The sequence below is a fragment of the Scyliorhinus canicula genome, chromosome 20 (genome assembly GCF_902713615.1).
Source record: "Scyliorhinus canicula chromosome 20, sScyCan1.1, whole genome shotgun sequence".
NCBI lineage: Eukaryota > Metazoa > Chordata > Chondrichthyes > Carcharhiniformes > Scyliorhinidae > Scyliorhinus > Scyliorhinus canicula.
The window spans coordinates 35,756,783-35,783,141 of record NC_052165.1 but is presented as its reverse complement, the minus strand read 5'-3'; the positions used below and the strand labels follow the sequence as shown (position 1 = coordinate 35,783,141).

The 26,359-nt window shown below is 46.2% G+C and overlaps 1 protein-coding gene across 1 annotated transcript in view; it reads left to right on the top strand.

Moving 5' to 3' along the window:
• The window catches only part of LOC119954651 (stabilin-2-like), a 211,389-nt gene that overhangs the window by 99,069 nt on the left and 85,961 nt on the right, over nucleotides 1–26,359 (top strand). Inside the window, exons 30-35 of the mRNA XM_038780015.1 lie at nucleotides 956–1,067; nucleotides 9,545–9,622; nucleotides 10,414–10,512; nucleotides 10,629–10,736; nucleotides 19,171–19,302; nucleotides 24,313–24,441. Coding sequence (XP_038635943.1) covers nucleotides 956–1,067; nucleotides 9,545–9,622; nucleotides 10,414–10,512; nucleotides 10,629–10,736; nucleotides 19,171–19,302; nucleotides 24,313–24,441 — 658 coding nt within the window. The remainder of the gene's footprint in view (nucleotides 1–955; nucleotides 1,068–9,544; nucleotides 9,623–10,413; nucleotides 10,513–10,628; nucleotides 10,737–19,170; nucleotides 19,303–24,312; nucleotides 24,442–26,359) is intronic.

Here is a 26,359-nt window from a genome sequence, read left to right as displayed (position 1 = left end):
TTGATGGAGGGCAGAGTAGGGAGCCTGGACAAGCAGGGTTTAATAAAGAGGTAAGCAGCAGAGTCTTCAATGGAGGTTATGAGGTAGGAAGACCATTGGAGCGGAAATTGAGTCATTGCAAAAAGGAGCCACAGGGTGATGAGGCGTGGATGAGTTTCAGCACCAGAAACAATTCCTGCTGATTTCTTCTGTTGTGGAAATAACCATAAATAATAAACTACACACCATGTGGCATGGACACATGCCCACAGCTACCTGATAGCTATGGTCAAGGTCCCATGCCCAGAGAGGCAGCCCTTTCAGTGTATTCTCCTAGCTAAAAAAAAAATTACCATGCGCAGAGTTCCCTTATCATCGTGTCTTTTATACACTTTTGGGGTGAGTGTTAACTGTGGTTCAGCTGGTAGCATTTCCACCTGTGAATCATAAGCTTCTGGGTTCAAGTCTTGCTCCAGGGCTTGAATACAAAAAAACAAGGCACTGTCGAGCTGAAGGAGTACTGCAATGTCAGAGATGCTGTTTATCAGGTGAGATGGCCCCTCGAGAGCCCATCGACCTGCTTATGTAGATGTAAAAGATACCATGCCAATCCTTTGAAAAAGAGCAGGAGAGTTCATCCTGATGTCCTGGCCAATATTTCTCCCTCAACATCACAAAATAGGTTATCTGGTCACTACTCCCTTGTTATTTTTGGGAGCTTGCTGTGCACAAATTGACTGCTGTGTGTCCTACATTACAACAATGGATGGACTTCAAAAGCACTTCATTGTCTACAAAGCATTTTGAGCCCAATAGTCATGAAAAGTGCTAGGTAAATGCAAGTCTTTTTTATAATGTGGTAACTTCAACGTATTGATTGATTTATGTTGACACAGATTTTATTTACTTGTCTTTTATTGTCTTTTTATATTGTCCTTACATACATTTTACACTTTGTATTTTGTTCCTCTTCCAGACAGCATGTGTTACTGGGAGTGTACAGCCTCACAGACCTTCTCAGTTATTCATCTAATTCACTGGCAACAATCAATTCAGGCAACTGTTTATCCCTCACAAAATTAAATGAGGTATTTATTGTCCTTAGGAAAATAAATCAACTCTTCATTTCACTCCAATATATTTTTGTATTGCTGCTGTAGGTCACTTTGCCCAATTTAAAATTCCACTAATCTTCAGGTGCCACCGCAAGGATTGCAGACTTACAACGGCAATAGTAATGGCGTCAGCGATGCACACTTGTCAAGAACATCCTGAAATAGAAATAGCTTTCTCAGTGAAAAGCATTAATTTCTCATGACTGGGCCTGAGAGTAAAGATCGACCTGACCAAATGTTCTGAGTTACTCGGCTTTTGTTTGACAAGTCTTGTTCGTTCTTCATCAGGTAAATGTGTATTCATGTTTGTTCCCAGATGGAACAAGGTCACTTTAAGAGTTTGATCTCTTGATGTACTGATGACATCATTGGCAGTTTGGGTGGGCTCACAGTCAGTCTAATCTAGCAGCCTGTAGTGAAAACACTTTTCTAAACTGGCGACAGGGTCATCGACCCACACTGCCAACACCCCAAAAAAGAACTGCAGAAATCCGTTGGGCTAAAGAAAATTGTCGGTCCACGTTGCAGCTATCCAAAAAGGATTAAGAAGAGAAAAACATTGCTACCTCAGAGCTGGCAATGGAGGCGTTCCGAATAATAGCAGCAAATGAACCATCGAAGGAACCCAAATTTAAATAATTATTTCAGGCAGAACAGCATCAAAAGAAGCTTGCCACGTGTTCTGCTCAGACAGTTCCGCAACAGTGCTCCCTTGTCTGTGAGTAACAAGTAAAGTAACAAATACCCTGCAACAATTAATTGAGAGCTAGGAGAGTTTTGCAACACCCCTTGCAAAGCTTGGAAAGGAACAGGCTATGTTCAGGTTACCTTGCTTAAAAGGGGAAAAAAAAGAAGCAAGATAAGGCTGAAAGCTTTGTGGCACATTGTTCTTCCATACGTTGTCCTTTTACACAGCAAAATGGCAGGAGTGTTTGGCAACATGGGGCCGTATGCTGAATGTACCGAGCACTGGAGCTCATGCATTGAAAGATTCGAATACTCTGTCCAGATGAACAAAATTTTGATGATCATAGTTATCATAATAATCTTTATTGTCACAAGTAGGCTTACATTAACTCTGCAATGAAGTCACTGTGAAAAGTACCTAGTTGCCACATTCTGGCGCCTGTTCGGGTACGCAGACACTGGGAAAACTTGCAGACTCCGCACAGACAGTGACCCAAGTTGGGAATCGAACCTGGAAACCTGGAGCTGTGAAGCCACCATGCTAACCACTATGCTACCATACTGCCCCGACTTTTCTGAGCCTGACAGGGGTTGGTGTGGCGGGGAATCTTTCAACCTCCTGAAAAGTCTGGTGCAACCAGTAAATCCAGGCTTGAAAACCTATGGTGAAATAGTGGAGATATTACAGGCCTAAACTCTTGGTCGTCACCGAGAGGTTCACGTTCCACAAACGTAACCAACAAAATGGTGAATCAATCACACAGTTCATAACTACGTTGAAGAAATTAGCTGAATACTATGAATTTGGACATGTCTTGAATGACACCATTGGAGACAGACTTGAGTGTGGGTTAGAAGCAAAGGTATTCAGAAAAGGTCTTAACAGAAAGCAACTTAGACCTAAAGAAGGCTTTAGAAGTCGCAATCTCTATGGAACTAGCAGCTGAGGAAGCGCAATAATTAAGTTTCAGCACTACAATCCATAAAGCTGAAACCCGAACAATGACACAGATTCGTAATTGCCATTGATGTGCAAAACCTGGGCACACAGAAACTTATTGCTGGAGTAAAGATGCAAATTACAGGAAAAGGGTAGAAAGGGGCATATCAAAGATGCGTGCTGGAGGAAGAAACAGCAAGTTTTAACCAAGAATTATAAAAAGCCAGAACCAAATACATCAAATGAAAAATCGAATAGAGGGAAAAGAATCCATGTGATACAAAAAGTGGCAGACCAGAGTCACAGACGGATGATGAACTGTCATTGAACGTACTGGCCATTGAAAATGAAATGAAAATCGCTTATTGTCACGAGTAGGCTTCAAATGAAGTTACTGTGAAAAGCCCCTAGTCGCCACATTCCGGCGCCTGTTCGGGGAGGCTGTTACGGGAATCGAACCGTGCTGCTGGCTTGCCTTGGTCTGCTTTCAAAGCCAGCGATTAGCCCTGTGAGCTAAACAGCCCCTATTGCTGGTGCAACCAAGCATTACTGGGTCACTCCTTTACTGGACAGACAACCAATGAAAATGGAGCTGGACACTGGAGCAGCTGTTTCATTAGTACCAGAAATTATTTACTGAGAGAAATTATGACATATAGCCTTTAAACTCTCAAAGATAATACTCAAATCCTACACTGGTTCCATTAAGATGCCATCTCGCGGTAAATGTACAGCTAAACAGACAGAACATGGACTTGTCCCTGAATGTCCCTAAAGGTAACTATTCGGCCCGAAGGTGAAGAACCTGGCTGGAAAGAATCGAGCTAAATTGGGCCGAGGTGAATCTCATGTCAGAGTCCAAAGCAGGTCTACTGAAGATTTTAAAGAAATATGCCATAGTCTTTAATGGAGAGCTTGGAAGCATGAAAAAGATCTCAGTCAGTCTAAAGATTAAGGACAAAAGACAAGGAAGGTGTTTGAAGGCTAGGTCAGTGTTGTATGGCATCAGGCCTAAGGTCAAAGCTGAATTAGAGAGGCTGGTCAAGGCCTGTTAATGTAAGTGATTGGGCCATGTTGATTATACCTGTGAAGAAGAAAGATAGTTTGGTTTGCATATGGGATGATTTTAAAATTAACATCAATCCGGTAATGTACAGAACAGAATCCTCTGCCTTTAATTGATGATTTGATAGCTGGAGGTCAGCATTTCAGTAAAATTGACCTTAGTCAAAACTATTCCCCAGATAAATGTGGATCCAGATTCAGAACAATATTTGACAATCAAAGAACATGGCGCGCTAACTAAAAAAATAAACCTACCTTCTACCTTTACTCGGTCCGTATCCCTCTATTTCCTTCCTATACATGTGTCCATGACGCACAAAGGGCTATTCAGATATAAAAGACTTCCATTTGGCAACACATCCGTAGCTGCATTGTCGCAACATATCATGGGTCAAATTCTCAGCGGCCTAGAAGAGGTCCAATGCTACTTAGATGATATCCTAGTTACTGGGAAGAATGACGAAGAGCATCTATAACATTTGGATGCTACACTCCAGAGACTAGACGATCATGGACTACAAGTACAGAAGGATAAATGTGAATTCTTCAAATCTTCTAATAATACCTGGAGCACGTCATAGATGCAAAGGGACTGCACAAATCACCTTCAAAAGTAAAAGCCATAACTGATGCACCTGCACCTCAAAACCTAAATCAACTTCGAGATCGTTTTGGGGCTTATTGAACATTACAGAAGGTTTGTCCCTAATCTAGCAACTATTCCCAAGCCTTCACACAACTTATTTTGTCAAATCAGTAAATGGAAATGGGTGGATCAGTGCAAGAAGGTCTTTGTACAAGCTAAGGAAGCATTACTAAAGTCAAACGTCCTGACACATTTTGATCCAATGTTACCCTTGCAGCTGGTTTGTGACACCTCACTGTGTGAGATGAGAGCAATGGTTTCTCATATAATGCCCAACAACGAAGAGAAGCCAATAGTGTTTGCATCAAGATCCTTGAACAAAGCAGAAATTAACTATGCACAGCTAGAGAAGGAAGATCTAAGCATCATTTTTGGAAAGTAATGTTTTTACCAATACCAAATGGAAGGAAATTTACTTTACTAATAGATCATCGACCACTGATAATGATACTTGGGCTGCACACCAGTATTCCATCTCTAGCAGTGAGCCCAATGACGAGATGGTCATTGCTGTTGTCAGCACACGATAAAATGTCGTCAATCAAATCTCCATGGGAACACCGATGGACTCTCTAGACCACCTTTACCTAACAAGTCATCAATGAATAGTGTGAGTGGTAATATTTTCTATTTCGATCCACTCCTGTCAGAAGTTATGGACATGGTGCTTCATGGCAAGATTGCAGGAACAAACCCAAGATTGAAGCCTTCATCGGCAGGGGCATTGAGTATAAAATTTGGCAAGTCATGCTGCAGCTGCATTGTTAGTGGGCAGCACGGTAGCATGGTGGTTAGCATAAATGCTTCACAGCTCCAGGGTCCCAGGTTCGATTCCCGGCTGGGTCATTGTCTGTGCGGAGTCTGCACGTCCTCCCCGTGTGTGCGTGGGTTTCCTCCGGATGCTCCGGTTTCCTCCCACAGTCCAAAGATGTGCGGGATAGGTGGATTGGCCATGCTAAATTGCCCGTAGTGTCCTAAAAAAAAAGTAAGGTTAAGGGGGGGGGGGGGGGTTGTTGGGTTACGGGTATAGGGTGGATACGTGGGTTTGAGTAGGGTGATCGTGGCTCGGCACAACATTGAAGGCCGAAGGGCCTGTTCTGTGCTGTACTGTTCTATGTTCTATGTATAGAACCTTAGTTAGGCCACACTTAGACTATCGTGTTCAATTCTGGTCGCCACAGTACCAGGAGGCTGCGGAGGTTTTGGAGAGAGTACAGAAGAGATTTACCAGGATGTTCGCCTGGTATGGAGGGCATTAGCTATGAGGAGAGGTTGCATAAACTCGATTTGTTGTCACTGAAATGATGGAGGTTGAGGGTGACCTGATAGAAGGCTATAACATTATGAGGAGCACGGACAGAGTCGATAATCATAAGCTTTTCCTCAGAGTGGAAGAGTCAATTACTAGGGTACATAGGTTTAATGTGCGTGGGGAAAAGTTTAGAAGAGATGTGTGAGGGACGTTTTTTAAACAGAGGGTAGTGGGTGCCTGGAACTTGCTGCCGAAGGAGGTGGTGGAAGCAGGCACAACAGTGATGTTTAAGGGCGTCTTGACAAATACATGAATATGATGGGAATAGAGGGATCCTCAAACTGTCCATATAAGCTGGTTGTCTCCTATGGGGAATGAGGGTCATTATTCTGACATTGTTAAGGGAACGTATTCTAAACCAACTTCATGAAGGTCATTGTGGGATAGTAAGGATAATGGAAGTAGCCAGAAGTTATTTTTGGTGGCCAGGGTTTGATAGCTAAATCGAGGCAAAGGTGGCATGTAATCGGCTTGTGCAACCAGTGCCATTACGCCCATGGGAATGGCCAGATGGGCCGTGGCAAAGACTTCATAAAGATTGTGCCAAACCATACGAAGGATGAATGTTTTTCATTGTGATTGGTGGCACTCAGAAGGGCCTGAAGCTGATTTTGAAGACCATGTCCTCAGAGAGAACAATAGAAAGACTGGGTGAGAATTTTGCAAGGTTCAGTTACCCTGAATGACTTCTTAGTAAGAATTCACAAATTATTTAAAGGAGACCAGAATCTGATCCGCTCCTTTTCATCCTGCCACAAATGGGCTGGCTGAAAGGCTGTTCAGACATTGAAGGTAATTGCTGAGCAAGGATCATTGTCAAAACAACTAAGCCAATTACTGATGACATACAGGAATAGAGCACATTTGAAAATGCAAAGTTCTCCGGCATTACTTATGATAAAATGTCAGTTATGTCCAGTATTTGATCTGCTGAAGCCGTCTAAGACAAGAGAAATTGTTGAGAGGAAGCAGAAAAATCAGGCTGTACGATGTGAGAACAGGGCTAAGCGCCGTGTTTTTCATAGAGGTCAGGAAGTATTGGCAAGTAACTATACCACCAGCGAGTAGTGGATACTTGCCATCATATTAGCACAGGCAGGACTGGTCACCTATATCATTCAAACTCACGACAATGTTGTGTGGAGAAGACACACTGATCGACTTTCAGCAGCTGGTTCCAGAGACAGCATAATTGAGGACCCCACGCACCCCGGACATACTCTCTTCTACCTACTTCCGTCAGGAAAAAGATACCAAAGTTTGAGGTCACGTACCAACCGACTCAAGAACAGCTTCTTCCCTACTGCCATCAGACTTTTGAATGGACCTACCTCGTATTAAGTTGATCTTTTCTCTACATCTTGCTATAACTGTAACATTATATTCTGCAGTCTCTCCTTCCTTCCCTCTGTACGGTATGCATTGTTTGTACAGCATGCAAGAAACAATACTTTTCACTGTATACTAATACATGTGGCAATAATCAATCAAAATCAAATCAAATCAGAGTTAACTGAGAGTCTGCAACAAACTATGCCAAGTTAAGTCCTGTACATACCTGAGAATCTGACAATGCCTGAAACAACTCTGGAAGACAGTATCTCAGTTGAGGACATTTCAACCTCCAAACCTTACATCTACTGGTGAGGCAACAGCAGACGTCGTTGTGCTCAACCAAAAACATCAGAGATGACAGTCAACATGAAAAAGCAAACGCCTGAGGTTTGCCAAAAACCACATAGGAATCAACGTCCCCTGAAACTTCTAACTTATTGACTGTTATGTTTTTAAATTGCTCATATTGTTAATTTTGATTGTTAACGTTATATTGTATTTCATGGCAGGAACGTCTAATGTAAAGGGGAAGGGAAGTGTTGTGTCTTTTGTGTTTGTTCCTAGTTGGTACAAGGTGACTTTAAGAGTTTGATCATGTGGCATACTGATGACGCCATCGGTGGTTTGGGTGGGATAGCAGTCAGCTGACAGGGTGGGCTCTATCCTCTATAATAAACACCATTCCAATGAAGCTCTTGGCTGTTTTGTACCCTCGTGGTCTGCAAGTCTGTACTTTGAAAATACCACAGTAAACAAAACATTGAATAGAAGCAGAGTACAACATTAGGGTACTACGGCAGAGTGGCACATTCTGGTGCCACGGTCAAGTGGCTCATTAGCCATGGCAGAGTGACATGGCAGAATGCCAAGGCAGGGTGTCGTGTCAGGGTGCCAGTGAAGAGTTTCAGGGCAGAGTGCTACATTAGGGTGCCACAGCACAGTGTCGTGACAGACTGCCACGACAGAGTGCTATGTCAGCATGCCAGGGCACAGTGCCATGTCAGGATGCCACGTGTTCCATTGTGGTTTGGCCCGTGTACTTAAGAAATTGCAAGGTCGGAAAAGACGAGTTCCTCCTTCAGGCCTGTCTCATGGCTCATGATGCATCATAACTAAAGGCATCCCCCATCGCCTTGCAATCATCCCAGGTGAGACAATAAACCAAAAGCTGGCTATGCTTTTAGATGAAACTTAAAGGCCCCATAACCACTAATTTGAAGAAGAGAAGGGGCATTCTCCCCAGTGTCCTGATCAATATTTAGCCACAACCAACAGCACTGAAACAGATTACCTGGCCATTATTGCATTGCTGTCTGTGGAAGCTTGCTGTGTGCAAATTGGCTGTTGTGTTTCCTACATAACAGCAGTGATTACACTTCAAAAGTATTTCATTGGCTGTGGAACACTTTGGGGAAGTTTAAGGTTGTGAAAGGTGCTGTATGAACACAAGTCTAGATTTTAATCGTCATAGAGAGGGAAAAACGAAATAGATCTTTTATTTTATAGTGCGGCACCTGGCACTTAACTTTAGTCTTGTTGATAGTGTAAGAGAACATGGATGTAACACACTGAGAATCATTGTCTCTGAATGAAACTGGAATTCTTCTCCTTGCGGCAGAGAACATTAAAGGGAGAATTCATAGAGGTGTTCAAAATTAGGAGGAGTCTTGATAGAATAAATAGGAAGGAATTGTTTGCACTAACAGGAGGGTTGGTAACCAAAAGGCAGAGATCCAAGGTAACTGGCAAAAGGACCAGGGCGAGATGAGGAGACATGTTTTACTCAGTGAGTTGTTCTAATCTGGGATGTGCAGCCTGAAAGAGCAGCGGAAGCAGATTCAATAACTTTCAGAAGGGAATTGGATAAATACTTGATGGGGAAAATCAGCAGGGCAATTGGGAGAGAGAGTATGAAGGAGAGGGACGAATTGGACAGCTCTTTCAAAGAGCCAGCACAAGACAATGGGCTGGATGAACCTCTTTCCGTGTGGTATCATTCTATGGTGAGTGCTACAACGCTGTCTTAGTCCTCTGCTCCAATGGTTTCCTGATCTCAGCCATGTGCTGCAATCAAATGTTTCCAATTTGTTCAGGGAACGTGGGCATCACTGGCTCAGCCAGCATTTGTTGCCCATTTCTGATTGCCCCTGAGATGGTGGTGGTGGGAGGCGGAAGGAGGGAATATTGAAGAGAGAGTAATCCCTGAGACACACATGTTCACCTGACAGACTTGCAGGAGCTTTGAGGGAGGAATCTCTGAGGGAAAGATGTGGAATGGTTTAGGAGAATGTTGGTGAGAGAATGTGCAAGGGAAAAGTATCACTGAAGTCGATAAACTGTCCGGTCTGTGTCCTGCGATTCAGCCTTCAGACTGCAAATGTGTTTCTTGAATAAACGATTATTATTGTTTAACAAAAAATGTTGCTCTTTTTACACTAATTCGACCAAACATTTTGTTTTTCTAGAACCCTATAATTGAAGGTGCTAACATTCTCAATCCTGATATTGCTTTAACAAATGGGATAATGCACATTATTGATAAGGTAAGGTAAATCTTCTGAGTGCAACATGTACCTCAGGCCTCACTTTACCAGAGTTCCCTGATAGTTAAAGAGAAATTGTGTACATTGCAAATGAAACCATTTGGGGAGAATGACCATGGCCTCCTTAGGCCCCTATATGGGCAGAAAATAGGGGACAAAATTAGCAATTTTCCATTCCATGTCCTGGACCCTCTACGACAGCTGAAATACGTATACCCTAATATTGGGTCAGTCAATTTTTCAGGCATGCATGATGGTTACCTACAACAGGCTTTAAGCCCTTCGCATTAGATACTAAGGATATCCAGAAGCTGTTTTCACACCCCTCTGCCATAGGGTTGCCCGGAGCAAAGTGGGCCCCGGGCCTGTTCCTCTCAGGATTTCCTGCTACAGTTGTTGCCGAGCAAGTGGCTGGCATAAAGAAAATGTCAAGTAAAAGATGTCTTTAATGCCTTAATGTAGAATCAGGAATGCATTCAAATAAGGCCTGGCGTGCACAATTTAACGTGAGACTTGACCTCCTGATTCAAATTATGCACGCTGTCTTTCCACCCTTGCATTTGCATGTGAATGCAGGCCGTAACTAATATCTATCCTTTCATAGGCGTGTTCATATTAAGCTTGTTTCCCAATACTGGGGCACCTTACGCATGTTTATTACCATACCCATTAAGTGAAAATTGCTGCCTTTATAAGCAAAGTAATAGTTGGTTTTGGAAGATTAAAACATGTGATACTATCATATAACTGTCAATGGCTGATACATTTCTCTACCAATTGTTGCGTTGTAGGTTCTTATACCAGATCAGCTTATGAGTGATGCATCGGTCAACCTACTGACTGCGTTGGACCAGATACCTGAATATTCCCGGTTTAGAACTTTTCTAATTGTAAGTTTTGCAGAAATAGATTCCAACTGATCATTGAGTGATACTCTAGCTTTGGTGTTTGCCTATTAATGAGTTGAAAATGTTGTGTCACTAAAGTATATTTGTATCTGTTACAGCAACAGAACCTGACAGCACAGATTGAAAGTGCCAGGACCTATTCTCTCTATTCTCCAAATAATGATGCCATTGAGAAGTACCTCAAAGAGAAAGCTGTTGATATATTGGTATGTTTGTGAGTCCATATCTCCCTGGGGAAAATTGTGATGCTGAATTCCATTAATCTAGAAATTTGAGAGCTGGAACCAGCACTTCTTCCTTCGTCTTTCAGGGGATGTGGTCGTCGCTGGCTAGGCCAGCATTTGTCACCCATCCCTAATTGCCCTTGGGAAGGTGGTGGTGAGCTGCCTTAGAACATAGAACATACAGTGCAGAAGGAGGCCATTCGGCCCATCAAGTCTGCACCGACCCACTTAAGCCCTCACTTCCAACCTATTCCCGTAACCCAATAACCCTTCCTATCCTTTTTGGTCCCTAAGGGCACTTTAGCATGGCCAATCCACCTAACCTGCAGGTCTTTGAACTGTGGGAGGAAACCGGAGCACCCGGACGAAACCCACGCAGACACGGGGAGAACGTGCAGACTCAGCATCAGCCAGTGACCCAGTGGGGAATCGAACCTGTGACTCTGGCACAGTGCCATCCACTTATACTACCATGCTGCTTTCTTGAACTGCTGCAGCCCATGTGATGCAGGTGGACCTACATTGCTGATAGGGAGGGAGTTCTGCTGTTGTATGGTTGGTCCTTTTTTTTCTGGTTATTAAGTGTATATAGGATTTGAAGGGGAGGGGCCAGTTGTATGGGAAATTAGAAAATCAAAGTGAAAGGAGAGGGTAAGGATGCAGGCTTATGATGAGGTGGATCGTTACCAGAAAATAAAGGAAGGGACAGAACATGTGAACTTCATACTGCACCAAGGAATCAGACAAGAGTAGTGAAATTTGATAACAGAAGGAACCTTAAGGCTTTATATCTGAAGATATGAAGCATTCAGAACAAAATTACTGAGCTAACAGCGCAAATAGAGACAAAAGGGAATGATTTGGTGGCGATTACTCAGACATAGTTACAAGGGGCGGGATTCTCCGACCCCCCGTCAGGTTGGAGAATCGCCAGGGGCGGCGTGAATCCCGCCCCCGCCGGCTGCCGAATTCTCCGGCGCCGCAGATTTTGGCAGAAGCGGGAATCGCGCCACGCCGGTCGGCGGCCTCCCCCCGGCGATTCTCCGGCCCGCGATGGGGCGAGTTCTCACCTATTTTTGCCGGGTCCCACGGGCATAAATCAAGGTAGGTCTCTACCGCCGGGACCCAGCTCTGTGGCCGGCCTCCGGGGTCCTTGGGAGGCGGGGGGGGGGGGGGGGGCGCGGGGCATTCTGGCACCGGGGGGTACCCCCACGTCAGCAGACGCTGACGCTCCCGCGCATGCGCGGACCCGCGCCGGGCTAAAAAAACAGGCGGGAACTCGGCCCATCGCGGGCCGGAGAATCGCCGGGAAGGAGGCCGCCGACCGGCATGGCGTGATTCCTGCGGAGTCCCTTCGGCCCCGGCTGGCACGGCACCAAAGGCCTTCCACACCGGTCGGCGGGGCGCAAACCACTCCGGCGCCAGCCTAGCCCATGAAGGTGCGGAAGATCCACACCTTTGGGGCGGCCCGATGCCGGAGTGGTTCCCGCCACTGCACTGCGCCGTTTCTGCCTGCCCCACCAATTCCCGGAGAATCCCGCCCATGGAGACCAGGTCTGAGAGTTGAACATTCTAGATTTTTCAGAAGGATAGACAGAAAGGTAAAGGAGGCTGTATAGCTTTGTTGGTAAAGTAAGGGGTCAGTGCTTGAGTGAGAAATGATATAGGTACTGGAGATCAAGATGTGGAATCAGTCTGGGTAGAAATAAGAAATAACAAAGGAAATAAGTTATTGGTGGGAGTATCTGTAGCTCCCCAAAAATAGTTCTGCAGTGGAGCACAGTATAAATCAAGAAATATTGGAAGCTTGTAAGAAAGGTACAACAATAATCATGGATGATTTTAACATGCATTTTGGCTAGATCAATCAAACTGGCAAGGGTAGTCTCGAGGGAGACTTTATTAAATGTATTATAGTTTGTTTCTTGGAGCAATATGTTGTGGACCCAATCAGGGAGCAGGCTATTCTGGATTTGGTGTTATGCAATGTGGAGGGATTAATTAATGACCTCCTAGTTAAGAATCCTCCAGGAAAGAGCGATCATAGCATGATAGAATTTCAAATTCAGTTTGAGGGCAAAACACTGGAGTCCCCCCATTAGCGTTCCGAAGTTAAACAAAGGTAGTTACATAGTGAGGACAGATTTGGCCCAAGTGAACTGGGCAAAAAGACTAAAAGTTAGGACAGTTGATGATCAGTGACACTTGTTTATGGCGACATTCAATTCCTCCCAACTAGTGGTGGTGGTGGGGGGTGGGGGGGGGGGGGGGGGGGGGGTAGGTAAAGTTAGAGATAACATTAAGACAAAAGGGGCAGCATGGTAGCATTGTGGATAGCACAATCGCTTCACAGCTCCAACGTCCCAGGTTCGATTCCGGCTTGGGTCACTGTCTGTGCGGAGTCTGCACATCCTCCCCGTGTGTGCGTGGGTTTCCTCCGGGTGCTCCGGTTTCCTCCCACAGTCCGAAGATGTGCAGGTTAGGTGGATTGGTCATGAGAAATTGCCCTTGGTGTCCAAAATTGCCCTTAGTGTTGGGTGGGGTTACTGGGTTATGGGGATAGGGTGGAGGTGTTAATCTTGGGTAGGGTGCTCTTTTCAGGAGCCGGTGCAGACTCGATGGGCCAAATGGCCTCCTTCTGCACTGTAAATTCTATAAAAAGAAAAGCTAATGCATACCATATTGCAAAGGCCAGTGGCAAGTTGGAAGATTGGGAAACTTTTAAAGATCAACAAAAGGTTATCAAAAAAGTAATAAAAAGAGCAAAGGTAAATTATGAAACAAACTGGTGCAAAATATTAAAAAGGATAGAGAAAGCTTCTATAGTACATAAAAGGGAACAGTAGCTAAAGTAAATGTTGGCAGATGAAACCGGGGTGTTAATAGTGGGGAACACCGAAATGGTGGAGACGCTAAACAAATATTTTGCCTCAGTTTTAATGATAAAGGCCACTAATATCATCCCAACAGAAACAGAAAATGTAAAGGTAATAGAAAGGGAGGAACTTAGAACAATCATCATCAAAGGGAAAGTGTTCCAAACAGACTATTGGAATTTAAGGCAGATAGGTCCCCAGGTCTTAATGATCTTTATTCTAGGGTCTTAAAGGAAGTGGCAGCAGAGATAGTGGATCCATTGGTTATCATATTTCAAATTTCCCTGGATGCAGGAAAGTTTCCACTTTATTGGAAAAATAAGGTAACGACCTTACTTAAAAAGGGAGGGAGGCAAAAAGTAGGAAACTATAGAGCAGTTAGTTTAACATCTGTCATTGGGAAATTGCTAGAATCCATTATTCCTGTTCAGCAGAAGTAATAACAGAACATTTAGAAAGTTAAAACGCAATGCATCAGAGTCAGTATGGTTTTATGAGCGGTAACTTATATTTGACTAGTTTGCTAGAGTTCTTCAAAAATATAACAAGCCAAATGGACAATAGGTGTCCTGTAGATGTTGCATATCTGGGCTTCCAGAATCAGAGAATCAGAGAATTTACAGTGCAGAAGAAGGCCATTCGGCCCACCTAACCTGCACCGCCCCCCAGAAAGAGCACCCCACTCAAGTCCACACCCCATTTAATCAGGTGCCATAAAAAAAGTTAATACACAAGGTAAGATCACATTAGATTAGAGGTAATTTATTAGCTTAGATAGAAGATTGGCTAACCAACGGAAGGCAGAGAGTCGGGATAAATGAGTCTTTTTCTGGTTGGCAAGATGTAACTACTGTAGTGGGGTGTCATAGGGTTTGGCCTTCAGTCCCCAACTATTTACAATATATATTTGTGACTTGGATGGAAGCATGAAAAGTACTATCATCAAATTTGGGGATGACGCTAAAATAGGTGAGATAGTAAATTGCAATGAGGAAATAAGGGGCGGGATTCTCCCGTACCCGGCGGGGCGGGGGGTCCCGGTGGGACGGAGTTGCGTGAACCACTCCGGCGTCGGCCCGCCACAAAGGTACGGAATTTCCTCCACACCTTCAGGGGCTGAAGGGACTCCGCCAACTGGCACGGGTCGGCACTTGCGCGGGAGCGTCAGCGGCTGCTGGTGTCATACCTGCGCATGCGCGGGTGGGGTGTTCACCTACATGTGGAAAAGAGTGCCTACACCCCCCCTCTCTCTAAACCACCTTTATCTAACAAGTTATCAATGAATAGTTTGAGTGGTAATATTTTCTATTTCGAACCTCTCCTGTCAGAAGTTATGGACATGGTGCTTCATGGCAAGACCGCAGGAACAAACCCAAGATTGAAGCCGTACGGCATGCTTGCCTTCATCGGCCATGGCATTGAGTATAAAATTTGGCAAGTCATGCTGCAGCTGTATAGAATCTTACTTAGGCCGGTGGGCCCCGAAGGCGGGCCAGGCCACCGTGGGGGCACCCCCCGGGTCAGATCGCCCCGCGCCTCCCAGGACCCCAGGGCCTGCCCACGCCCCCAGGTCCCGCTGGTAATGGACCTAGTCTAATTTACGCCGGCCGGACTGGCAAAGAACCAGCGGGACTTCGGCCCATCGTGGGCTGGAGAATCGCCGGGGGAGCCGCTGTGAGTGGCCGCCGACCGGCGCGGCGCGATTCCCGCCCCTGCCGAATCTCCGGTGCCAGAGAATTCGGCTGCCGGTGGGGGCAGGATTCACGCTGCCCAACGCCGATTCTCTGACCCGGCCGGGGTGCAGTGGATGCATTGAGTAAATTTAAGGAGGAGTTAGACAAATTTTTAATCAGTAATAGGTTGAAGAGTTATGGAGAGCAGGTAGGAAAGTGGAATTGAAGCTGAGAGGTGATCAGCAATGATCGAATTGAATGGTTGAGCAGGCTCAAGGGGCTGAATTGCCTACTACTCCTAGTTCCTACACTCTTGAGAGTGACAGATTCAGCGATGGTAATTCCATTGAATGTCAAGGGCGATGGTTAGATTCTTTCTCGTTGGAGATAGTAAGAAGTCTTACAACACCAGGTTAAAGCCCAACAGGTTTGTTTCAAACGCTAGCTTTCGGAGCACTGCTCCTTCCTCAGGTGAATGAGTGCTCAGCAGTGATCCGAAAGCTAGTGATTTGAAACAAACCTGTTGGACTTTAACCTGGTGTTGTAAGACTTCTTACTGTGCTCACTCCAGTCCAACGCCGGCATCTCCACACCATTGGAGATAGGCATTGCTAGACACTTATTTGGCACGAATATTACTCACCACTTAGCAGCCCAAGTCTGAATGCTATCCAGGTTTTGCTGTGTTTTGCATGCACTGCTTCAGAATTTGAGGAGTCACAAATAGAGCTGAACATTGTGCAATCATCAGAAAACATCCCCCATTCTGACCTTGTGAAGGTCATTGATGAAGCCGCCGAAGATGGTTGGGCCTAGGACACCACCCTGAGGAACTCCTGTAACTGAGATGATTGACCTCTAACAACTGCAACCATTTACTTTCCACTAAATATGACTTTAATCAGGGGGTTTCCCCCTGGTTCCCATTGACTCCAATTTTGCTAGGGCTCCTTGAGGCCACACTTGATCAAATGCTGCCTTGACGTTAAGGGCAGTCACTCTTACCTCACCTCTGGAGTTCAAATGTTTTGTCCATGTTTGAACCAATGTTGTAATGAGGTCTGGAGATGAATGGCCCTGATAGAACCCAATCTGAGCATCAGTGAGCAGGCTATTGCTGCTTGATAACTTTATTAATAACGCTCTTCCATCACTTTTACTGATGATCAAGAGTAGACCGATATGGAGCAATTGGTCGGGTTGGATTTGTCTTGTTTCTTGTGTGCAGGCAACCTGCACAATTTTCCACATTGCCAGTTATATGCTAGTGTTGTAACTACACTGGAATAGCATGGCTAGAGGTGGGGCCTGTCCTGGAGCACAAGTCTTCAGTACTATAGCGGAATATTATCAGGGACCATAGCTTTTGCAGTATCCAGTGCCTTCAGCCATTTCTTGATATCACGTGGAGCGAATTGGCTGAAGGTTGAAATCTGCAATGCTGGGGTTATCAGAAGGAGGCTGAGATGGATCATCCACTCTGCACTTCTGGCTGAGGATGGTTACAAACGTTTTGGCCTTTTCTCTTTCACTAATGTAGTGGGGCTACCCTAATCTTTGAGGATGGGAATCTTTGTGAAGCCTCCTCCCTAGTTACCCATTTTTTATTTCATTCCTGCGATGTGAGCATCACTGGCCAGGCCAGTATTTAATGCCCATCCCTAATTGTCCTTGGGAAGGTGGTGGTGAGCTGTCCTCTTGAGCCACTGCAGCCCATGTGATGTAGGTGTACCCACATTGCTGTTAGGAAGGGAGTTCCAGAATTTTGATGGCAACCATCAGGATGGTGTCTAACTTGGAGGGGAACTTGCATAGACCATAAGACCATAAGACATAGGAGCAGAATTAGGCCACTCGGCCCATCGAGTCTGCTCCGCCATTCAATCATGGCTGATATTTTTCTCACCCCCATTCTCCTGCCTTCTCCCCATAACCCCTGATCCCCTTATTACTGAAGAACCTATCTATCTCTGCCTTAAAGACACTCAGTGAATTGGCCTCCACAGCCTTCTGCGGCAAAGAGTTCCACAGATTCACCACCCTCTGGCTGAAAAAAATCCTCCTCATCTCTGTTTTAAAGGATCGTCCCTTTAATCTGAGATGGTGTCCTCTGGTTCTAGTTTTTCCTACAAGTGGAACATCCTCTCCACGTCCACTCTATCCAGGCCTCGCAGTATCTTGTATGTTTCAATAAAATCCCCTCTCATCCTTCTGAACTCCAACAAGTACAGACCCAGAGTCCTCAGAAGTTCCTCATACAACAAGGTCTTCATTCCAGGGGATCATTCTTGTGAATGTCCTCTGGACCCTTTCCAAGGCCAGCACATCCTTCCTTAGACGTCCTGTCCTTAGGGCAGCACAGTAGCATTGTGGATAGCACAATCGCTTCACAGCTCCAGGGCCCCAGGTTCGATTCCGGCTTGGGTCACTGTCTGTGCGGAGTCTACACATCCTCCCCGTGTGTGCGTGGGTTTCCTCCGGGTGCTCCGGTTTCCTCCCACAGTCCAAAGATGTGCAGGTTAGGTGGACTGGCCATGATAAATTGCCCTTAGTGTCCAAAATTGCCCTTCGTGTTGGGTGGGGTTACTGAGTTATGGGGATAGGGTGGAGGTGTTGACCTTGGGTAGGGGGTAGGGTGCTCTTTCCAAGAGCTGGTGCAGACTTGATGGGCCGAATGGCCTCCTTCTGGACTGTACATTCTATATCTATGTAACATGGGGCCCAAAACTGCTCACAATACTCCAAATGGGTTCTGTCCCGAGCCTTATACAGCCTCAGAAGTACATCCTTGGTCTTGTATTCTAGCCCTCTTGACATGAATGCTAACATAGCATTTGCCTTCTTAACTACCGACTGAACCTGCACGTTAACCTTCAGAGAATCGTGAACAGGGACTCCCAAGTCCCTTTGTGCTTCTGCTTTGGGAAGCATTTCCCCATTTAGAAAATAGTCTATGCCTAGATTCCTCCTTCCAAGGTGCATAACCTCACACTTTTCCACATTGTATTTCATTTGCCACTTCATTGCCCGCTCTCCTAGCTTGTCCAAGTCCGTCTGCAGGCCCCTTGCTTCCTCAATACTACCTGTCCCTCTGCAGATCTTTGTATCACCAGCAAACTTAGCAACAGTGCCTTCAGTACCTTCTTCCAGATCATTAATGTATATTGTGAAAAGTTGTGGTCCCAGCACAGCCCCCTGAGGCACTCCACAAGTCACCGGCTGCCATCCTGAAAAAGACCCCTTTATCCCCACTCTTTGCCTTCTGCTAGTCAGCCAATCCTCTATCCATGCCAGGATCTTACCCCTAACACCATGGGCTTTTAACTTATTTAACAGTCTCCTATGCGGCACCTTGTCAAAGGCCTTCTGAAAATCTAAATAAATCACGTCCACTGATTCTCCTTTGTCTAACTTGCTTGTTACCTCCTCAAAGAACTCTAAGTTCCAATGCATCTTCTGCCTTGCCCTTCCAGATGGTAGAAGTTGTGGGTTTGGAATGTGCTGTTGAGGGAGTCTTGGCAAGTTGCCGATAGTTTCATTTGTAATATGCCTTTGAGGGATTGCAGCATGGCATCACTAGAAATTAAGTGTGTCATGCAAACCAGTTTTAGTTACCCTGTTGCTTTTAAGTGGAGCCCACACCACCGCTCTGCTGCTAGTTTCTTCAAGCTTTATTTATATCTTTCACAAATGTTGTCAAGCGCCTCAACGCAACAAATGAACCCACAATCGGTCTACACAATCCCTTATGAGCGATTGGTAAAATCACAACAGTTTTCCTGAGAATGTTAATGGGTTTTCATGTTACTTTTGAACTAAATCAATAGATCAATAGATTATGTTACAGTATCCTTTCATTCCCTCCAGAGTGAAGACCTTATAAAATACCATGTCATTTTGGGTCAAAAGTTAATGGAACGTGATATGCGCAACGGGATGCACCGGGAGACAATGTTAGGATTTTCCTTTCAAGTTGGCTTTTTTCGCAGGAATGAGCAGGTATGTGGATGTACTGTAATTCTTCCATCAGTTTAACACATAAAGTATACGTCACAGATGGGAGAAGTTAAGTTTGAGGTGCTTAGGGCATGAATAAACATTTCAATGGCAGCAGAGGAGAGATAGGGGTGGAGGTAGGCAATGGTTAAAATACTGTCCATTAAGAAATGTGGGGCAGAAAATAGCCCAGCTGGCCCACCTAACATGACCCATGCAGACATGATGGCAAGTGCATCAAGAATCGAGTATTCCCCACCCAACTGGAACCATGGATACTCCTGGGGGTGGGAAAAAAAAAATGTGGGCCAATGAAGGTAGAAGAAACCTTACTGACTCGTTTAGGACATCGAAACAAGTTTAGAAAACCACATTGATCCTGACTCTAGAGGGCGAACTCTACCTCATACAAAAACAGATCTCTCATAAAGATTTACAATGAATCAGTGCTGACTACATAAGCTGTTATGTAGGTCTACTGGAAAAAAGAAATCACATAACTTCCAACCTAGTTACACCCTTACATACTGAGCCATACTGAGGGTACACTGTGGTTGAATGCAAGGTGGTGACTGGCTTGGTGAGGACGTTTTGAGAAACCGCAGCAACAGCAAAAACAGAAGGAACAACAACCAATTGTTTCAACATTTGTTTGAGGGAAAATGTTGGAAGTTATTATTAACTGGAAATTTTCAAGGCAACCGGACAGAAACAACATTGTTTTGTGAAAGGGAAAAAAAAAATCATGTTTGACCAATTTATTTGAGTTCTTCAAAGAAGTAACATGTGCTGTGGATAAAGGGGAACCAGTGGATGTACTTCGATTACCAGAATTTGATAAGGGGCCACATCAAAGGTTGTCGCAGAAAATAGAAGCTCGCGGTGTTGGGGTAACATATTGGCATGGATAGACAATTGGCTAGCTAACAAGAAACAGAGAATGGGTATAAATGTGTCATTTTCTGGTTGCCAAGATATAACAGTGCTGGGACCTTAATGTTTTACAATTCATATAATTTATTTGGATGAAGGAATAGAAGATCTGGTTACTAAATTTTCTGATGACTCAAAGATCAATAGGAAAATAAGTAGTGGAATGGACATAAGGAGGTTACAAAAATATACAGATATATTAAGTGAGTGGACAAAGGAATATAATATGGGGAAAATGTGAAATTCTGGCAAAAGGAATATAATATGGGAAAATGGGAAATTCAATTTTGGCAGGAAGTATATAAAAGAAGCAAGTTATCTAAATGGAGAGAGATTGCAGAGCTCAGAGATGCAGGGGAATCCAGGGTCCTAGTGTAAGAATCACAAACGGTTATTATGCAGGTACAGCAGTAATTAAAAAAGGTAATAGAATGTTATTGTTGATTTTGAGGGAAATTTAATATAAAATTAGGGAGGATACCTTATGTTGGAAAGGTTGGACAGAATAGGCTTGTATTTGCTGGATCTTAGAAGAGTAAGAGGTGACTTGATTGAAACATATAAGGCCCCGAGGGGTCTTGGCAGGATGGATGTGGAGATGATGTTTCTCTCTTGTGGGACAATCTGGAACTAGGGGGTCACTGTTTAAAAATAAGATGCCCATTTAAGACAGGGTTGTGGAGAATCATTATCTCTGAGGGTTGTTCATCTTTGGAACACTCTTCCTCAAAAGATGATAGCAGAGGAGTCTTTGAATATTTCTAAAGCAGAGGTTGATAGATTCTTGATAAGGAATGGAGTGGGAGGTTATTGGGGGTTTAGGCAGGCATGTGAGGTTGAGATTACAATCAGATCAGCCATGATCTCATTAAATGGCAGAGCAAGCTCGAGAGGCCAAGTGGCAGCAACAAAAATAACAACAACAGCATTGTAATGCCAAGTGGAAAACTCGAGGAGGAGCAGCTGGGATTAGATTGAATTGCTGAGAGAGCTGGGGAACAATTTCCTTCCATGGTAATGTACTGATGGTAAACAGCGAGCAATAGTTGGTGAGGGTGGGGAGAAAGTTGTCAGAGATGGTAATTATAATGACCAATATTAATCCCCCAACCAAAGTCATTAAGAAAAATAGATGATCTGGTCATATTACTGTTTCTAGAAGCTTACTGTGCACAAATTGGCTGCCGGATTCCCACATTCTAACATGTAACTAAACTTGAAATGTACTTCATTAACTGTACTGTGCTTTGAAATGATGCGAGGTGATCATGAAAAGAGCTATATAAATGCAAGTCTTACTCTTGTTTTTTTTTATAAATGTTTTTATTGGGATTTTGAACAAGGTATAATTACCGTTATATACACAGAATAAGAAACATATATCTATATATATACACATATTTAGAAGAGAAGGGCACACCCCTACATAGAATACAATAAAATATGAAATAGACTAACTGGTGTGGTACTGTGCACCAGCTCGACAGCGGCAGCTCTGTGCATCTGGCCGCCAAATTATTTACACCACGTAAGTTCGCGACTGTTTGCCGGGGGGGGGGGGGGGGGGGGGTGGAGGGGACTGGGGGGAGCAAATATACATTTGGGTGCCGGGGAGATAACCACAGTGTGCGACACCTGGCCGGGTCGCGTGCCGCTGTCGCCCGCCTCTCCCGGACGGCTCTCGCCGCCGTCCCCCGCTCGCCTCCGCTGCTCCTCCCGTCCTCCATCCCCCAACCTCCTCGTTCCCCGCTCCTGGGTGATGTCATGCACGTTTTGGTACCCCGTGCCTTCCTTCCAGCTCCCGTTTCCCTGCCCCCCGTCCCATCCCGCTGGTTCTCCTCTCCTGTCGCCCCTCCCTCCACGGTTCGCCCCTCCCTCCTCAAGTTCAGCTGTCTCCCCCCTCCCCCCACCCCCTGTGGTTCGCCTTTCTCTCCCATTCATGCCTTGGCTACCCTCCCCTGATTCTTGACTAAGTTCTCCTGATTCTTGGCTACCTGGCTATTCTTCCTCTTGTTTGTTGGCCACAAACAGGTCCTGGAACAGTCCCGTGAATGGCTCCCACGTTCTGTGGAAGCCGTCGTCCGACCCTCGGATGGCGAATTTGATTTTCTCCATTAGGCGAGATTCCGAGAGGTCGGGCAGCCAGTCTGCAGCTCTGGGCGGTGCTGCTGACCGCCAGCCAAACAGGATTCTACGGCGGGCGATCAGGGAGGCAAAGGCAAGGGCGTCCGCCCTCCTCCCCAGGAATAGATCTGGCTGGTTACTCTTGTTGTTGACGTTCTTTCTTTATTTCAGAAATTATTTTGCAGGGGTTGGGGGGGTTATTGCTGACCCCTCCACCCCTCCGGACTGAAGGAAATGTGATCACAAAACAGCTGACTTTGTAAAAGGCCAGCCCACAGCAATACTAATCTGACAGCCTCCTAAACAAGCCTGGGGTTGGACTTCCGCCCTTCAGGGGAAGAAAGCTCTGCCCTTAAGAGCTGCCGGTGAATTTGATTTGCCAGCAGCTCCTGCAGCACCAGAAGACAATCGAGGGATCGGGCACCCTAGCGCGGAGCAAAACAGTGGGGTTATAGAGTTATGGAGACTAGGAGAGGAGGCACAAAGCGGGTTATGATCTTGGAGCGGAGGAGTATGGGGAGATCTTCAATGTGCACAGGGCATGCCCCAAAGTATGTACCTCCTCCTACTTATTGCCCTTTCACTAACTTCACTGAAATAATTGCCTTTCCATTCTTGCCTACCTTCCATTGCGCAGCGATTATGTCAGTGGAGGTGGGTTGAGTGGTAGGCCGAGGAATGGGCAGGTTAGTGGGTGCCTTAATCCCATTCTATGGGGAATGGGTCAGGGGCGGTCAGGAAGTGGTGTCTACCCTCCTGTCATATATCACATGCCCCTTCCCTCACTGAAAAACACCTGGCCGGAAAGGGTGGGGGGCATAAAACCCCAAGACCACTAAAGTAATGAGGCATCTCTGATGTGCACAAATCCTGGAATAACCTTTGTGACTCACACCTTTGATTGATTAGAAATTGAAGTCTTGCCTCACCTCAGCGCGCAGGGCTTGACCAGACATAGGGAGTGGGATTCTCCAACCCCCCCTGCCGGGTGGGAGAATCGCCGGGGGTCGGCGTGAATCCCACCCCCGTCGTCCTCCCAATTCTCCCGCCCTCCAAAAACCGGCCCGATGTGAGTCGCGCCGCCCGCCTCAGAGAATGGCGGGGTCCGCCGCAACTCAATGGGCTCCGGGGCTGTCCGGATTCTCCGGCCCGCAATGGGCCGAAGACCCACCTGTTCTCTGCCGATCCCGCCGGCGTAAATTAGAGTTGGCCCCTTACCGGCGGGCCCTGGCGGCGCGGGCAGGCTCCGGGGTTCTTGGGGGGTCGCGGGGGGGATCTGGCCCCAGGGGGTGGCCCCACGGGGCCCATCGATCCGCGGGCGGGCCTGTGCCGTGGGGGCACTCTATTCCTTCCAAACCGGAGGCCGTGGTCATCCGCCATTCCCGGTGCGGAAGTGAATCCCTCTGCGCATGTGCGGGCTGACGCCAGCACGTGCTGGTGCTCCCGCGCATGCGCCCACTCACGGCGGCCGGCGGAGGCCCTTCGCCGCCGGTTGGCGTGGTGCCAGGCCCCTATCCCGCTGGCCGGCGGGGCACAAACCACTCCAGGGCGGGCCTATCCCCTGAAGGTGCGGAGGATACCGCGCCTTTGGGGGAGGCCCGAGGCCAGAGTGGCTCCTGCCACTCCGTCCCGCCGGGTACGGGAGAATCCCACCCAGGGTTTCAAGTCAATTAAAGTATCACTTAGAAATCAAGTGTTTGCAGTTAATCCAACTTACATTGTCAAAGTCTGAGATAACGCATTTAAATTTGTAGGGTTATTTCTTGCTTAAACTCTCAGGTGTTATCGGAGTTGTCTTATTATTTTCTGTGTTTGTTGTGGAATGGGTCTCACGAGTCTCTGCGATGATTGCCAATGGAAATGGTTTTGTCTTGTTTACTCTTCATCAAGACCGTTCATGATTTTGAACAGCTCAAACAAATCTCTCCTGCGATAACGAACTGTCTATCGTTGCAGCTTTTTGTGAATGACGCACCAGTCAATTTCACTGACGTGGAAACAGACAAAGGAGTGATCCATGGACTAAAGAAGGTTCTGGAGATCCAGAAAAATCGCTGTGACACCAATGAATCGACAGTGTTGCAGGTAAGTGACAAAATGGGTTGAAGCTGGCGGTGCTCCTGACCCTAGAGTGGGGCTTAACCGACACCCTCTGACTCAGGGGCAACAATGCTGCCAACTAAGCCACAGTTTGCACCAAGCATACAGTTACAAATTAATCTGCAACACAATAAATAGATTGAAAATACCATGATTGTATTTATTGCATTTTAAAACAAGGAAGAAATATGACCTGTTTATAAGAACCAGGTTGAGGAGGTCACTCCTGAATAGTCCAATCGGCGATATCTGTGCGGTCCTTTTGTTACAATCACAGCTGATGTTCCTACTCTGCAAGTTACCCTGCTTGATCGATCCTAACTATTTTTTGTTCAGAAACATGCAGAGTGCCTACTGAACAGAGTCACAGAAACTGCTGATGAACTTTTAACAAAATAATTTTTTACACAAGAAAAGAATAACTATTTTACACAGCTCCTTCACCCCATTATAGTTATATACAGATTCGTAAGGGTAACACCAGTTAAAAAATCTATTTTATACTCTAATGTTCACAGCAAGTACATAGTACATGTAAACCAGTCAGTGAAATATAGATAGACACCACACACTCTGAAACCAGGAGTGGGATTTTCCCACAATCGGCGGGATGGCCTGACACCGGTGTCAAGCGTGGACCACTCCGGCATCGGGCCACCCGGAAGTTGCAGAATCCTCTGCACTTCCGGGAGCTAGGCCGGTGGCGGAGGGGTTGGTGCCACACCAACTGGCTCCGAAGAGCCCCCGTGGTCCCGCGCATGCGCAGAACCGCCAGCATGTTCTGGCGCAGGTGCAGAACCGCCGGCGTGTTCTTGTGCATGCGCAGGGGGGTTCTTCTCCGCGCCGGCCATAGCGGAGCCCTACAGAGACCGGCGCGGACAAGAACCCCCCCTGCTCATGCGCAGGAACAGGCACAGGCCCGCCTGCAGATTGGTGGGCTCCGATCGCAGGCCAGGCCAACGTGAGACCCCCCGGGGCCTGATCCCCCTGCGCCCCCCCGAGAACCCCGCTAGACGGCCAACAAGCCAGGACCCGTCGTGATGGACCATGTCCATTTTACACTGGCAGGACTGGCCGAAAATGGGCGGCTGCTTGGCCGATCGGGGCCCGGAGAATTGCTCGGGTGCCACTCCCAACGGCCCCCGACCGGCGCGATGTAAACCGGTGCCAGAGAATACGGCAGCCGGTGATGGAGTGGCAGGGTGGGATTCACGCCCCCCCTCCAGGTATTTTCTGACCCGGCCGGGGGTCGGAGAATCCCGCCCATAGTGTCAGATGCCACCCAAGCAAATTCTACGGATTTCTCAGTAATTCCCCTCGGATGCTTTTCATGCTGTGAGACAAATGGTCTCACTAGAATTTTTTTCTTTCACATGAGGGTTTACAATTTCTGCTGTCAAAGTACAAACATTGGATTTCTCTCCATCGCTTTCTCTCCGATGTCTTCACCAAGTATCCACCTCCAGGATTTCCAACTCTCCTTCTGATGTCCCTCGCTCCTGGATCTCCCCGTGCACTCAAGTTTCATCTTCCATGCAATCCCTCAGATACCCAGTTATGCCAACAGAACACCACTGTTTCGCAGGCCAGTAGTAAGGAGTCATCAACCTTTAGGTCTCCCTGGATATCTGTCTTCTCACAAGCTCTCTGCTGTCTTCCTTCACGATCCTGCATGTTCCAGCAGTTTCTCTGGACTGGTTGTTCCTTCTGGGCTACCTTGTTCCAATTGAACTAATACTGCTTTATGCTCCCCTGTGGCCTCTCTGTTGCTTGGCAACAGCCCAGTTGTGTTTGCATTAAAGTCATAAATTTCATTAAAATGCGGACATCTGAACAAACCCACAGACTGAAATCTTCTTAACACAGAACTGCATAAATATAAATTAAGCTTAAACGTAAAACC